General features: G+C 41.4%; 1 protein-coding gene across 4 annotated transcripts in view; it reads right to left on the minus strand.

Moving 5' to 3' along the window:
• Positions 1 to 16,992, minus strand: part of UBE3D (ubiquitin protein ligase E3D) — a 523,493-nt gene that overhangs the window by 364,807 nt on the left and 141,694 nt on the right. Inside the window, exon 10 of one of the 4 annotated variants that reach the window (XM_008684875.2) lies at positions 6,547 to 7,046. The exons of the other annotated variants lie outside the window; for them this stretch is intronic. Within the exon in view, the coding sequence (XP_008683097.2) occupies positions 7,026 to 7,046 (21 nt within the window). The 3' untranslated portion in view covers positions 6,547 to 7,025. Of the gene's footprint in view, positions 1 to 6,546; positions 7,047 to 16,992 lie in introns of those variants that run through there. 4 annotated transcript variants of the gene reach the window in all.

Here is a 16,992-nt window from a genome sequence, read left to right on the forward strand (position 1 = left end):
TTGTCGAGTTTATTATTCAGGACATTGGGAAGAAAGGGAGAAGCTGTAACTAATTTTTTTCAGAAAGTGTAAGTGGATGGTATACTTTCTAAGTCCAATACGTACTATTATGGGACATAAAACTAATGATGACTACAGTCAAATTAAAAAAGACTTTATCATAGAAAAAAAAAAGCTAATAGTGACTAATTTTGATACTCTCACCATCCTATGAGGAGAAAGGTCTATAGATGGACCACTCTGGCATGAAGATTCTTTTGAGCTGAAGGCAACTGAGACCCTACAGACTCAAAAGAAACAGTTGCCCTTCCTGTAACTGCCTAGAAGAATCTAAATTGGGGGGTCTTTCTCAGGATGAGGTTATTAGCAGCGATAAATTTTATCTGATGACCCATCTGTGTGGCAGGGCAAACATCTAATTACCAAACATACGTTCTACTTCTTATCACCCAGTGAATTGCATTCTTCCCTCTGAAGTCCCAGATCTCTACCCCCTTCTCCTTAGTTCAGGATGATATATAGACCTCATTTTGCCTGTCTTTGGAATTTCCATGTCTGTATGGATTCCTCATATACACACTATTAAATTTGATTTTCTCCTGTTAATCTGTCTCACGTTGATTTGATTCTTAGTGCAGCTAGAAGTCCCTTTGAGGGGACAGGAATTCTTGTTCTCCAATAGTTTCAAATGAAGAGGTCACAACCCTTAAGTCTTGATTCTGGAAGGGAATACAAGAGTAACCAAGGCTGGCACTTCTGGCTCATCTTCCTAAAAATGGTATTGTTTAGGGAGGGGCAGGGAGGGTGGTGGGAAATGAAGGGGAGATGCAAGTCAGAGAGATGTGTTCCCAAGCACGGTTTGTGAAGACTCAGTGAAGAAACAGATTTTGTTATTTTATGAGCACGTGCAAAGCGCTTTGTTCCCACAATTTCTTTTCTAGCTGTAGTCTACAGAAAGCCTGCCGTGGCCTACTCAGGCCTGGAAGGTTCTGGGCAAAGGGTAACGAGCCCTATTTTTCTTGAGTTTAGAAAAGGTTCAGCCAGAAACTCCAAATTAAGTTTTAAATGAAGCTACCCACTTACAGTGTTCTTGATTTGGCTCTTTTTGGGAGACGCACTGAAATCTGTAACCAGAACACCAATAGAGTGTGTATAAACAAGTTATGGCAATACAAATCCTTCTTTTTCCTCCAAAACATTAGATAAAAGGAAAAATTTTTATTGAAACATGAAATGGAGTCATCTTGTCAGCAATTCCCATTCTGACCAGAAAGGCTGTGGTGGGTCACAGGTGGGTCTGGGGAAACCCTGCCCTCTGTTTATTGCACCTCGTAGCCAAAGGCCCTAGCATAAATGTGGGACCCTGAAAATGGGTTTCTTACTTTATCTGTAACAGGTTTGAGGACAAGTTGAAAATGAAACTGTATTTTAAAAAGAATAGTAAGGTATAGGTTCGATGCTTTCTAAAATGTTCTTTTAAGGGGTGCCTGGGTGGCTCAGTTGGTTAAACTGCCTTCAGCCCAGGTCATGATCTCAGGGTCCTGGGATCCAGCCCAGCATCCCGCTCCTTGCTCAGGGGAAGTCTGTTTCTCCTTCTCCCTCTGCCCCCCTCCACGTTTACATGTGCGCATACGCGCACCACACATATTCTCTCTCTGTCCGTTCTCTGTCTCCGAATAAACGAATAAAATCTTTAAAAAATAAAATAAAACGTTCTTTTAAGCAAGTGTTTATCATTCCTCTTAAAAGTAGGAAAATTATCCTGTTAAAAGAACTTATTTCCATGTAATCCCCTTCCACTCCCCCCTCCCACCCCCATTAAGGAATGATGATGAGCTCTGGTTCAGTAGATAGAAGCTTGAAGCATCTCAAGAGGCAAACAAAGAGAAATTGTTATATTAAGTTACACTGAGTGCTCTTGAGTATTTAAGGAGATGTAGGACTTTTAGATAAGCAATTAGTGGGAACCATCCCTCTGATGTGTAAGATAAACGTTAATGCTTTTCTAACTACATGCTACGATATACCAGTCATCTTTACATTACTGAATTATAATCAAATGTGGGTCCCAATTATCTTTGTTATACATTAAGGACAAAAACAACTGTCTCAGGGACAACAGCTAGACTGGCTTTATCCATCATACAAAACCATTTAACCTTGTTAGCATTTTTTACTACAGGGGCCACCGATCAGGTTTAATTACCAAAGTGATTAGTGCGAGGTCAATTACATCCGAGGGCCTGGTTCTGGTCGGGTTTTCTGTACTCAGTGGAATCAAACAAGCTTTGCTAGCCTTGGTGTACTCTTGTTTAGTCAATCTAATTTTGGCAAAATGGCGTCAGGTTGTGGTTTCTACTCAATTTGTTGGCGTTTAACAATGTATCTCCATAGTCACTGGAGATGGGAATTCAAATATTGTGACCATATACGGCACCAAAAGTAGACATACACGTAAAGCTCACCCTGTCTGAAATAGCACACTCCCTACACACACCATGTTTTAATATGGCTCCGGTCCTCGTCGACCTCCTCTTCCTTTTCTTTCTTTCTTTCCTTTCTTCCTTCCCACCCTCTTTCTTTCTCCTTCCTTCCTCCTTTCTTTCCTTCCCTCTTTTCCTCCTTCCTCCTTGCTCCCCCCTCCGCCATTTTTTTTTTTAAGATTTTATTTATTTTTTTGACAGAGAGAGAGACTGAGCACACGAGCAGGGGGAGCAGCAGGCAGAGGGAGAGGGGGAAGCAAGCTCCCCACCGAGTGGGGAGCCCAATGCAGGGCTCGATCCCAGAACCCTGAGATCATGACCTGAGCGAAAGGCAGACGCCTAACCAACTGAGCCACCCAGCCGCCCCCCACCCCCTCTTTCTTTCTTTCTTTCTTTCTTTCTTTCTTTCTTTTTTTAAGATTTTATTTATTTATTCAACAGAGATAGAGACAGCCAGCGAGAGAGGGAACACAAGCAGGGGGAGTGGGAGAGGAAGAAGCAGGCTCATAGCGGAGGAGCCTGATGTGGGGCCCGATCCCACAACGCCGGGATCACGCCCTGAGCCGAAGGCAGACGCTTAACCGCTGTGCCACCCAGGCGCCCCTCTGTCTTTCTTTCTTGACTGTTTTAATTCCATCACTGGTATCCAAGAGGTTCAATGGAATAATGACTAGGTGCCTGTGCTCCAAATCCAGCTCCGCTTCTTACTGTGTGTCTGAAATATCCACCTACCCTCTGGCCCTTCATATATAAATATATATAAATAGGGATGGTAAGAATAACCTCATAGGATTATTTTGAGGATTAAAAGAGAGATAATACATGAAGCACATAGAGCAAGGCCTGGGATATGGTAACAATAAATAGCACCTGTTATTATTATATTTTGACTGGCATCTGGATTTTTACCATTTCTGGGGTTTCTAGTTTCTTTTTTACTTTTCCTGTTCCTTTCCTTAACTTCAATCATTTTCAAATGCTACATGGTGTTTTTCTTGCCCTGTTTCTTGCTTTATTCCCAATTATTTAAAAAACCTGCTTCATTATATCTATTCTGTTTGATATTCTTTCACCCAGAGGCTTCTTACTCAGAGTCCTCTGACTACAGCAAATTGCACAAATGGCTCTCTTGTCTTGCTTTTACCCTGTTGTCTGTAAAATGGGAAAATATTAGCATTAGTCTCAGAGTTACAGTGAGAACTGCATGAGGTAATTTATGTTAAAGACCGCCAACAGCATCAGGCATAGAATTACTCAATTGATGATGGTGAACAATTTTTTTTTTTACCCACAATGTCCTTTCCTCTTTTTGCTGGCTAACCCCTGGTCGATTTCCTTCTTTTTCTTTTCTTTTCTTTCTTCCTTTCTTTCTTTCTTTCTTTCTTTCTTTCTTTCTTTCTTCTTTCTTTTTCCTTTCCAACCTCTTAATAGTGTATCAAAATTTTGTGTTACCATTATCTAGGACTGCTACTGAATGCATTCCAGAATCGTACTCATAAGACACAGGAGGCTAATGCAGAATGACTTCCAAGGGCCAACAGTGAGCTTATACAGCCTGCTTCAATTCTCTCTAGCCCTCCTTATGTGGTTTAACTAAATCTCTTTAATGCTGAATATTTCTGTGTCTCCTTCTCAGAGACAGAGAAGCAATTTTTTTTTTTATTTAGCAAAGAGAAAAGGATAAATAAAATGGCTTCCTTTTCCCTCCCTTCTCCACTCCCTGTGGCCCTAAAAGGACTTTTACAGGTTTACACGCTACCCTCAGACCTACCCAGTGCTCAGATGTTAACAGCTCACTTGGGGCACCGGCTCAGCGGTGCTGGCCCTCCCTTCCCATCCCTAGCAGAGCCGCTGGAGACCTGATGAGCTTCAGAAGCTCACCATGGCCAGATTTTACATTGCATGACAGTTGCAACTTCACATAGTAACTGCAGTCTATAGTCAGAAATCGTGTGTGTGTGTGTGTGTGTGTGTGTGTGAGAAAGAGACGGACAGACAGACCAACCGACCTCCTCTTACTCCTGCCCTCCGTCAGAGCTTCTCACAACCACTCCACCTCCGTTCCCCACCTGTGCCATCAGGAAGAAGGTGTGCTTAGCTCTCTGTGCCTTGGCTCCTCCTAACACTCAGAGTGAGGTGAAGGGGTCTAACTATACGTGACTCAACTGGAATTTACGTAGACAAGGTTAGTATACTGGAACACTCTTCTAGCTGGGTTTCGTTGAGTGGTAGAGTTGTCCTGAATCATGAGCACCCTCACACCTCCACTGCAAATGCACGGTCACAGCTGCTTCCTTTTCCAGAGGAAGAAAGACTATCTCAGAAGACATTTCTATTTCATGAATAGACGGAACTCTGCTTCACTGATTCTAGTCTCCAACAATACAAAGGGAACTCTTAAGAAATATTCACACACACAAATATTCATCATTAATGCATTCATTTGTGAAACCAATTTACACTAAGGCCAGACCTCATGCCACAAAAAGACCTAGATTTGGTAATGGCCATGTCAGTGGCAACACACAACTATACGCAGTCACCAAATATTGTTTCATTCACTAAGGCAGGGGTTCTCCACTGGGCTCGATCTTGGACAGCAGGGCAATGTCTGCTGGTGTTATTAGTTGTCACAACTGGGGTAGGGGGTGACTGGCATCTGGTGGGTGAGGCCAGGGACGCTGCTAAATACCCTTCAGTGCACTGAGGGGTACAAGACCACGTCCCCCGAAATCCACCGCGGTGACAGAAGGGTTACTTTGAGTTAAAGACAATCGAGAGCCAGCAGAGGCAGAGAAAGCTCTTTACCTCCGTGTAACTGCCTAAAAATAAAGTATAAATTTCCTCTTTTGTAAATGAAATTTCCATTTATAAAGGAAATTTCCATTTGTAAAGACATCTCTGTACCAGGAAGAGAGCTACTTTCGGAGACAACTCTTATCACTTGAGAAACTCTTATCTGCATAACAAGACAACCCTATTACCATACATTTCCTTCCCTCACCTTCCTATAATTTGCCTCCCCTGCCAAGAAGCCCCAAACTCTTTTTTCTTTGTTTAGCCTAAGACGGTATATAAACCTCAATTATCTGACCACCTCCTTGAGTCTCATTCCTTTGTGAAACTCCTGTGTGGATGTATGGAATTCAATTGGTTTTTTTCCTTCTGTTAATCTGTCTTTTATCAGTTTGATTTGCAAGCTGCAGCCATGGAACCTCGGAGGGTACAGGGAAAAGATCTTTCCTCCCCACAGCTCAGGGCAGTGTCGCACGACAAAAGATCACCAGGCCCCAAATGTAAATGGTGCCAACGTTGAAAAAACCTGCTTTACAGGGACGGCTAGAAATCTAAGCATGAAAAATCAGCTCGGTGTTTGGGAGCTCAGTAGCCTACTAGAAGCCAAACGAATTCTTGTCTCTGGCCACGTGTCTTGGACATATCAGAGATCTTCGATGTTTCCAACTGTGCTTAATAAAGGGACTCCGCAGGGTCAAACAGATGGGTTTTATGCCTTGGCCCGTCGGCCGGGGACAGATTAGGAGTGCCCCACCAAGCCACGCTGCTGGCAGGCAAGTGTCTCCATGAAACTAAAAGTTCACCAAAGCACAAGGCCGAGGGACACCGATGTTTTGAGTGTTGGGAAATTAGGGGAGGTAAAACCCCGTGTGTTTGCGGAGAGAGGAGTGAGGCCTCTGTAGGCTCAGACGAATGCCAGTAGGCTGGATGAGCAGCCCGTAGGGTTACAGATGCAGCCGGTCGACCTGATCGCAGAGTGGCAAAGGAGAGCTGCCGGGCTCCGGCTCCCCTTCCAGCTTTGCCCGGAGCCGGCGATGACAGGCCAGGATCAAACAGTCTCGGGGAAATCAGCAGCTTACCCACGCTCTGTAGGATTCCCTCTAGCTCCGTCCTTCTCCTTCCACCTGCTCTGGCACACAAGGATTACGACAATTCTGGAACAGAAGGCCAGTGAGGTCTGTTGATTGACGGGCATTAGTATTTGGTAAAGGAACCAAGGAACACGTGCAAGTCTGCACACACAGAAAAACCTTTAACTTGATAATCATTCATTCGACACACATTTATTCACGGAGCATCTCTTCTGAATAAGGTATACAAAATTCTGTATTTTTCTTTCTAAAAATGTGTTTTCAACAAACCAAATGGGAAGTTTGTAAGTCTATCTGCCTGGACGTATAGCAGTTAACATTCAGTTCCACCAACGGACTCGCTCACTGCATCCCCAAAGGACAAATGGGGCTGCACGAGCGAATATCCTTCCAGGTGCGGCTGACACAGCACATATTTGAAGATTCCTTTGTGGGAAACAGGGACATAACTTCTCTGCTACTATAACTTTCTTCGCAGACTTGGTTCTTCAAAGATTTGAAGTGAACTCTTACAGACTATACGTCAACAAGTCAGCTCCCAAGTTCAGTGCAACGCTCTTGTTCTGGAGCTCGGCTCCTTGCGTCTGCGCTGGCCTCCGGCATGCTCCGGGCCGGGGAGCTGTCCGCCGGGGAGGGGACAGCTCGGCTGCAACGGTTACATCTTCAAAAAGGCCACCTGGAGAAGCAAGAAAAACCCACGAGGCTTTACTTACACAACATGATGAAACGGCTAAGTGCACATCAAATCAGAGTCAGGTAAATCTGGTCAATAAGGGTGCAGGCTGATCTTAGAAAGAAAAATGACTCTTGGTCGGGGCGGACATTGCCGTTTTACAACGGGAGCCAGTTACTCCTTTTTTAATGAACCATGTAGTAATTGACATGATTCACATGCACTTTAAAATAAATAACAGTTTGAACTGACACGCAAGTTGTACTGCTGTGAAGTGACCCAGTCCTCTCTCCCGTTGGTTCCAGCCGCTGTGTTGGACCTTCCGTGAGCAGAATTTCGAGTCCTGAAGATTCCCGGGCAGGTCCAGTTCCTCATGGCTAGCCTCTCCTCCGGTCATGCCAGTGTTTTTCATCACATTCAATTATATTTATTGTGCTTGTCAGTAGGAACTCATCTTGAAACTTAATGTGTAAAAAAATTCAGACAGGTCTACCTACAAATTCAATGAGGCCCAGATCAAATGCATCTATTTTACCAATAGTTTTCAACCACACAGAAACAAACAATGAAGTTAACCATAAAAGTTTGGAAAGTTTTCATTCAGAGGTGATAACAAATTGGGAAGTGTGCCAGGATCAGGAAGAGAGCAGAATGCAGATTAGCGACAAAGATGAGGAAGTGTGGGAGGACTGGCGAGCTCACGCTTGGCCTTGTTGGGGGGAAAGAGTGAGCAACGGAAATAAACACGTTCTGCTCTTGGACAGTTGGTTCTTAAGTCCCCAAATGCAGTCAAAGGAGGCATGTATTTAATGATCCCTGTTAAGGGGAAAGGAAAAAGGAAGAGTCACACAGGGCAGAAAGCATCTGCTTTATGTTGAGTAATTCAGAAGGATGTTACTCTTCATACAGCGCTGTTGAGAAAGGCACCTGCTGAGTTTCCATATCAACTTCCTGCTGAGTTTTCTATATCAGGTTCCACAGTGAGAACACCAAAGTTGAAGGAGCAGGCAAGGAAGAAAGGTTAAGATTCCTAAACAAAATGTAAACACAGACAATAGATACAAACTTCAAGGGCTTACTGTGAAGATTAAATGAGATCATGGTTATGAAAACACGTGTTTTCTCCCGTGGCTCTCAGCTGATATCAGGGGCCCAAGCACCTACCAGATGAGAAGGGGCAGTTCAAGAGACAACAGTGGGGCCCCTGAGGGGATGGTCACAGAATTACAGGGGAAGGTCGTTCAGTCTGACTTTCGGCTCACTGTGGAGAGTGTCTCCATCAGGTGACCCTGGATCTGTAAAAACAGTTCATGGGGACCCTCCAAAGATGATAATGCCACTGTTCATATTCAGAAACAGGGAAACCTTGGATGAAAACCAGTTATCTCCTTTTCAATTCTGAAAATTGCTATGTCATGGAGTATTCCGAGCGAGAACCACTCAGAATGATGATAATACTGATGAATGTCATCATACAAGGGGTTAAGAACTTTAGCTCTGGAATCACACAGACCAGTGGTTTTCAACTTGGGGTGATTTTGCCTGCAAGGGGACATGTGGCAGTGTCTGCGGACATTTCTGGTTATCATAAAGTGGGGGATGCTGTTGGCATCTAGGGGGTAGAGGCCAGGGGTATTGCTAAGCATGTTATAATGCACAGGACAGTCCCCCACCCCAAGAAAGAATTATCAGTCCTAAAATGTCAATAATACTGATGCTGAAAAATACCGATACTATAGACATGGGATCTTAAAGCTAGATCTCTATTTGCCAGCCACGTGACCTTCAGCCAACTTGTTAGCAGTCTCTCTTAGCCCTTTGTCATCTGCGAAATGGGAATTATAACAGGACCTCCCGACACTTATAAAACACTTCATAGCATAGGAAGCCTATGTGGACTGCTTTCACCCTCAGCACAAACTGTGATTTACATAAAGCAAATGAAGAAACAGAAGCTGAAAAAAATTAAGTGACTTGCTCGGGAGACAGAGCTATTAAGTGGCAATAATGGACTGAGGAAGAAATTTTGATTCTCAATCCACGCTTTTCCCATTAGAAGTTTTCAGATGAATGAGGTAAACTGCAGAGGTTTGGGGACCTTTAATCTTCATTATTGCCTCAAATATCAAAGATTTATTTTCTTTTGGATGCCTGTGAATATGAGCTTGGGATGGAACAGCTGCATAAGAGAGCTGATTAAATAATGCAAAATGGCACCACACACCCCCCCAAAAGAAAAACTTTAAAATCTGACCTAATACGTCTTTTTTTCATCTCTGGTTCATAGTTTTGCCTGCCAAGTACAGAATGTATTTTGCAGGACTTAATAACAAGAAACTGCAATCATTCTTGGGAACAGGTACCGTACAATGCATTTTAGCTTCTTTTTATTTAAAACACTGTGAGTTAATATATTTCAAATGCTGATTTTGTGTTCTCTAGCTTTTATCCATGACAGCAAAAATTGCTTTCCCTAACTGCCATTTATTTTGAGGATAATTTTGTTTCATTACACTGAGAAAACTCCCTGTATTTCATCTTTTCAGTTTTATTCTCGAAAGTGAAGCTACAGCTTCAGGCTCCATTGTTACATTTCTGGAACATACAGTTACAAAAGTATATATTATTATTAAAAACAAGGGGAAGAGGGTCTCTTTCTTGTTGGCTATAAGGTCTGAGTCTCCATATTCTGTGCACCTGAATTTGGACAGTTGGGAATAGGAAGAGGGAGAGGAAGTTAAGATGTCTAAAAATAACGTCTCTGCTTTGAGTCATCACCTAAAAACAATCTTCTTAAACCACAACAAACAGGGTTAGGCTGATGTGATAGCTGACCAGATGTTAAGTTTAAAATGTTTCAATACATTTACGTAATATGTTAGACCTTTTTAGTGTTCTTTTATCTTAGTTAACAAATTCGTATTATTAAATTCAATTCCTCAACATAGATTTGAAATTTCAATCAGTAAAAAAATATGCTGTCAAGTAGGCTGCACAAGATAACATTAGCATTAAAAGAAAAGGTTATCTAAGTGCTTTGGGGTGTGCTAATAAACAAGAAAGATAAAACTGGAAAATACTGGAAAATGTGAACTTCATAATAATTGTAAGCTTTAGAAAAGACTCTTTAGGATAAGCACAGCCATACACAAATGTTCCTTTTAAAGGGTACTGTAGACTTCAAAAATATATATATAAAACCATGCCTTAAATATGTATTGTTCTGTAGGTATGGCTCATGTTGAAAGTTATGTTCTGAAACAGAATGCTTTAATGGCATGGAAAAGAGAGTTTATATTATAAAACAGTTTCTAAAATCAAACCTCATTTACAAAATAAAAAATATAAATGTAAATATAAAAATATCAGAAAATGACTCTTTCAAGCATCTGTCAAATATATTTAACATCTTACATAACATGAAGCGATTTTTTCCAGCTCACTAATTCAGCATGGTTCCAGCCCATGCTGATAATACCAGGATAAATAGTATAAGGCATTCCTTTCTGTGGGCTGGCAGGCTGGCTTCATTCATTCAATTCATTTAATCATGAAGGGCTGTCTACGTGCCAGCGACTGTCCCAGTCACAGACCACACTGGGAAGGCATTCTCTCGCGGTGCTAACATGCCAGCGGGGGAGACAGCCCAGGAACAAGATGATTCTAATAAGGTGGGATAAGTTTAAGATGGATGCCTAATGCCTGCTGGGAGAAAAAAAACTATTCTTGGGTTATGAAAGGAAGTACGATTTCTGAGGCAGTACCCTGAGAGAGGTCATTATTACTCTGATTATGAATACTGTGTTGATGGGGAGGCAAAAAGCTGGCATGGCACAGCATGGCAAACACTTTTTCCTACTGAAGGACGGTGGCTTGCTACAGGAATCACTAGCAAACAGGAAGGATGGCACAGAAGACTGGAGAAACACTATAATGAGAAAGAAGAGCCTGTCCCTCTAAAACGATGGCAATTACGTGTCTACGTAACTGTGGACCGAAACTCTAGACTAAGGGAAACATCAGTGCAGCCTTCCAACTCCACATTGTCTGCACAAAATCTGTAAGAGCTTTTAGGAAGTAGGAAAAAAGAAGTAAGATGGACGTCTATGAATTATATGAAAGCTTGACCTTGTATTTTCTCTAAGCCATGGAAGCACTATGATAACTTACATATAAATAAGAATCCTGCCAGTTTTCATCGATGTGGGAAGCCAGGTAAGCGAAGCATGGCTGTTTTGCAGCGGACATCTAGGTGGCAAGCCAGCAGTATGTCGAGATCAGGAGAGAGGTATGTGTGGGGGAGACAGGAAGGCTGATGCCCCCTCATCCCTAGATAGGGCCATGAACGTGCACTCATTCAACAGTTACTGGATCTGGAGCCTATTCACCAAGCAAGTAGGTTCCAGACATGAACTTCTCAACCGTTCTTCCAGAATAAGGGGACAGTGGCGAATATTGCTGACACTGCACAGTGCTCTTGTAACGCTGTTGTGGACAAGGAGTTCTGAGGCCATCACTGAAGCTTCCCGTTCTTTTCTTTTTTTTTTTTTAAAGATTTTATTTATTTATTTGACAGAGAGAGAGACAGCCAGCGAGAGAGGGAACACAAGCAGGGGGAGTGGGAGAGGAAGAAGCAGGCTCCCAGCGGAAGAGCCTGACGTGGGGCTCGATCCCAGAACTCTGGGATCACGCCCTGAGCCGAAGGCAGACGCTTAACGACTGAGCCACCCAGGCGCCCCGAAGCTTCCCGTTCTATAAGCAAACCCAGTCACTGTGCTAATGATAGCAAACACATGGGGCCAACATTTAGATGGCTGTAGTCTTTAGGTGTCACATAAAAATATGTGGCCTCAAGCGCAAGATGTATTTGTTAAAATAAATAATTCTGGGTGGGGGTTCCAATGCATGATATAAAACAGTGCCACCACAATAAATACACCACCACTCATGAATCAAAAGGTCTTTTCACTTTCTCATTCCCATGGAATATCTACCGCAGAGAAGTTGGCAGGAGGGAACCCACGGTACAAGTGTAGCCGCGGTCGTGGTGCTGTGGAAACCCCACTGTGCCGTCCCGTTGGCGGCAGGCCTCGGACCACACGAGTTTATTCAGAACCAGAGTTATCAGAGCTCAGAAACAACAGAGAGTTTTTCTCCAGTATCGATTAATTCAAATATTTAGCAGCAAAACCACTTTAATAAGTAATCTTTCAAGGAAGCTATGCTCATTGTTACTTATCTTTCTTATTATTGACATGCAAAGTGTTGAAGAAGACAATATACTTGGGATATCAGTACAGTCAGAATTCCCGGGTGGGGACCTGAACCCACCTGGGAAACAAAATCCCCTTCTAGAGCAGATGACTGGTTTCTGCCATCTAAACTTCTTTCAGTCTGCTTAGATATTTTTAACATTCCTATTTTACTTGTAAACATTAATTCTTCTAAGAGAGATGCAAGCAAGTGAGAAACCTGCCAGATAAAACACTTTCTGACCCTACTGTCAAGGATGCAGGAGAGACCAGCTTGTGAGGCTGTGGCCGTGAACCCCACTGGTTCATAGCGGCAAAGAGTCAGGAACACATTAAGTGGGCAGTGACGCGATGCTCTACTGGGCGCTCCTGCGGCCAGACCTAGTCAGGCGTGTGAGTGCAGAATTCTCCAAGTAGGAACAAGGCACAGGTAATTTACCACACTTTTTAGGCAAAGGGCTAAGGAGGGTCATAGCTGCCTTTGTAAATGGTCCTGGACAATTTTATCTCATACCCGAACAGCTTAATTCTGTTGGTTGGTGTTCAACAAGTTCTTTACTGCAATTATTAAAATGTAGAGAAACTGAAAAAATAAAATAAAACTTAGAGAAATCGAGGGTTGTATTTCTCAGTTTTTTGTTTCAATAACTGGTTAATGATTATATGAATTAAAGACAAAATTAGAAAACACAGAAAAGCACAAAAAAAGGAAAATAAATTTTATCAGTGATAATTATTAACATTTTAGATCTCTCTGCACTTCCATTTTCTATGTGTAACTGGACATTTCTATATATTGCTGTTTTGTAATATATAGCTTCTTTTTAGCCTAATCATGTATTGTGGTAAGCTTCCCATGGCAATGATTATTCTTCTATGGTATTTTTTAATGGCTGCATTAAATTCTGCTATATATCTATATCACTTAAGAAAAAAAAAAAAAGATAAATGCAAAACTAATTTTACCAGAAAGCAAATTCAAGGGTTTTCTTTGGGGGGAGGGGTGGTTAAGGGATGGTATCGACTGTTGGGCCCAGAGCGTATTTTAGCATAATCTAGCCCAGTAGTTCTTAAGGTGCTGTCTCTGGACCAGCTTCACTAGCATCACCTGGAAAGCTGGTAGGCAAGTTCTTGTGTCCAACTCTCAGAAACTCTAGGGATGGGGCCCAGCAACTGGTTTCCTAATACTCCTCCAGGTGATTCTAATGTATGTTAGAGTTTGAGAACTACTGGTCTCGTCCATCCATTTTATGCAGCCGGGCAAACTTAGAAAGGGTAACTGACTTATTTATAGTGACACGGCTAGTAAGAAGGACTCAAACACAAGTCTTCTAAGTCCTAATCCAGCATCTTCATTTCCAGATGAGGGCAAAGTGAAGACATTGGTCTAGGGGATTTAAAAATCCGTATAAAAAACAAATTTTCTTGTAGAAGACAATAAGGTTGTAAAACAAGGGAGAAAGAAACAATGTCCAGTCCTTTTTCCTGATATTGATAAGGAGAGTGGGCCCAACATCTACAGAAGGAGAGCTGAATCCTTTTGGTTAGTTATCTGGAGACTAAAGGGGTCATATATCTCAAACTGACCTACTCTGCAAAGTTAGTCTGTTAAGAGTTAAGTGAATGGTTTTTGGGGGTTGGGAGACAGCTTCTGATATGCCCTAATGTGGTTTTCTTTAAATCTAGTTATCCCCACATGGGTCTCTGCCAAAATTATTTGGTTAGTTCAGGAAAAGAAAACTGTCCCAAATTTTGATTCAAAATAAGGCTACCAGGATAGCACCAAAAGCTGACAAAGAATCAAAATCTCACATACATCGCTGGGGGAATATAAAATTGTATAAGCATTCTAGAAAGTAGTTCAGCAATTTCTTTTAAAGCTAAACATGTCATTATTATATGATCCAGCAATTGCAGTCTTGGACATTTAGACCAGAGAAATGAAAACTTTATGTTCACACAAAAACCTGTATACAAATGTTCATGGCAGCATTATTTTAACAGCCCAAAACTGGAATCAGCCCATAGGTATGGTTAAACAAACTGTGGTACATCCCTATGGTGGGATACTATTCAGCAACAACAAGTAGCAAATTATGGATACATGCAACTTGGAAGAATCTCCAGGGAATTACACTGAGTTAAAAAAAAAAGCCAACTTCAAAAGGTTACATACTATAGAACTCCAATTATACTTTTTTTTTCTTTTTCACCTATTCTACCCCTCCTTCCACCCCTACTCTCCTCTGGTAACCATCAGTTTGTTCTCTCTTTCTATTTTTTATCCCTTTGCTTGTTTGTTTCTTAAATTCTACATATGAGTAAAATCATATGGTATTTGTCTTTCTCTGACTTATTTCACTTAGCATTATTATCTCCAGCTCCATCCATGTTGTTGCAAATGGCCAAGATTTCATTCTTTTCTATGGCTGAATAATATTACATTGTATACAGATGCCCCTTCTTCTTTATCCACCCATCGATCGAGGGACACTTGGGCTGCTTCCATATCTTGGCTATTGTTATGAATGCTGCTATAAACATAAGGATGCATGTATCCCTTTGAATTAGTGTCCTTGTAATCTTTGGGTAAATACCCAGTAGTATGATTGCTGGATCATAAGGTAGTTCTATTTTTAACTTCTTGAGGGAACTCCATACTGTTTTCCACAGTGGCTGCACCAGTTTGCATTCCCATCAATAGTGCAAGAGGGTTCCCCGGTCTCCACATCCTCACCAACACCTGTTGTTTCTTGTGTTAATTATAGCCACTCTGACAGGTGTTGAGGTGGTGTCTTATTGTTCTGATTTTGCAGTTTTGATTTGCATTTCCCCGATGACAAGTGATGATGAGTATCTTTTCACGTGTCTGTTGACCATCTGCGTGTCTTTTTTGGAGAAATGTCTCTTCATGTCTTTTGTCCATTTTTTAAATGAATTATTTGTTTTTTGGGTGTTGAATTTTAGAAATTATATATTTTGGATACTAACTCTTTATCGGATGTCATTTGTCAACATCTTCTCCCATTCTGTAGGTTGCCTTTTTGTTTTGCTGTTAATTTCCTTCCCTGTGCAGAAGCTTTTTATTTTGATGTAGTCCCAATTGTTTACTTTTGCTTTTGTTTCCCTTGCCTTAAGAGGCCTATCTGGAAAGAACTTGTTATGGCTGATGTCAAAGAAGCTAGTGCCTATGTTCTCTTCTAGGATTTCTACGGTTTCAGGTCGCACATTTAGGTCTTTAATCCATTTTGAATTTATTTTTGTGTATAGTGTAAGAAAGTGGTCCAGTTTCCTTCTTTTGCATGGTGCTGTCCAGTTTTCCCAATATCATTTGTTGGAGACTTTTTTCCATTGGATATTCTCTCCTGTTTCATTGAAGATTAATTGACCTTGTGCATTTACTTTCTGGATTTTCTATTGTGTTCCACTGTATGTAACATTCTGAAATGAGAAAATTTTACAAATAGAGGACAGGGTAGCGGTTGCCAGGGGCTAGGGGTGGCGGGGAGGGGAGAGATGGTATGATTATAATAGGGCAATAGGATAGACCCTGGTTGAAATGCTAATGGAACTGCTCAGTGTCTTGACTGTGGTGGTAGAAACACAAACATACACAGGTGATAAAATTGTATGGAACGACATACACGTGTACATAAAGACACAAAGGAATAAAATAAAACCAGGGACATGTGAGTAAGATGGGACGGACAGCACCATGTCAATACCCTGGTTGTGACACTGTATTGTAGTTGTGTACAATGTTTCCATTGGTGGAAACTGGACAAAGTGCACAAGTCATCTTTGACATTAGTTCTTATAACTACAAGTGAATCTACAACTATTTCAATAAAAATTTCAACAACAAAAAATGCTACCATTCTTAGCAAATGACCTTATCTAGCTTATTTCACTCTAGTTACCTCTACATGTAGCTTTCAGATGCATTATTAAAAATCTTGCCCACATTGATGTTCTGGTCAGTATATCCTGAGATCCCATTTTCCTCAGTGGAATGACCCGAGTAAGCCCGTAAGTTAATTTTGGAATGAGTCCTAAAGCAGATGGCTAGAGTAAGACAGAACACCATTACATTTAACGTGGTTGGGCTGACAGCCTGGCATTAAACACTTAGGTTACACACTATAGCGCCTTAAATTTTAGGTTGTATATGAATTACTTATTCTAAATAGTCCACTAAGCACATCCTTTTTTGCTTTTTTTATTGCCCTGGAGTAAATAACAAAGAAAGATTCTGGTGTGTTTTTAAACTCAAAATGTCATAGGTTTTCCAGGCACATAATAAGCACTCAATAAATATTTTTTTTCAGACTGAATACATTAGACTTAAATTCTAATTTTACTCCTAAAAGTAATACTACCTTAAAAAAAAAAGTAATATTACCTTACAAAAGATTTGGAGAAATAAGAAAAAAATATGCCATATGCTATAATAATCTAACATAATTATCACTTGGGCCTAGGGGCAACTAGGTGGCTCAGTTGCTTGAGTGTCCGACTCTTGATTTTGGTATGGGTCATGATCTCAGGGTCATGGGCCTGAACCCCGCATTGGCCTCTGCATTCAGTGAGGAGTCTGCTTGAGGATTCTCTCTCTCCCTCTCCCCCTACACTGTCTCTGTTTCTATCTCTCTCAAATAAATAAATCTTTAAAAAAAATTGTCACTTGGATCTATTTC

Source organism: Ursus maritimus, unplaced genomic scaffold (genome assembly GCF_017311325.1).
Source record: "Ursus maritimus isolate PB19 unplaced genomic scaffold, ASM1731132v1 scaffold_29, whole genome shotgun sequence".
Lineage (NCBI taxonomy): Eukaryota > Metazoa > Chordata > Mammalia > Carnivora > Ursidae > Ursus > Ursus maritimus.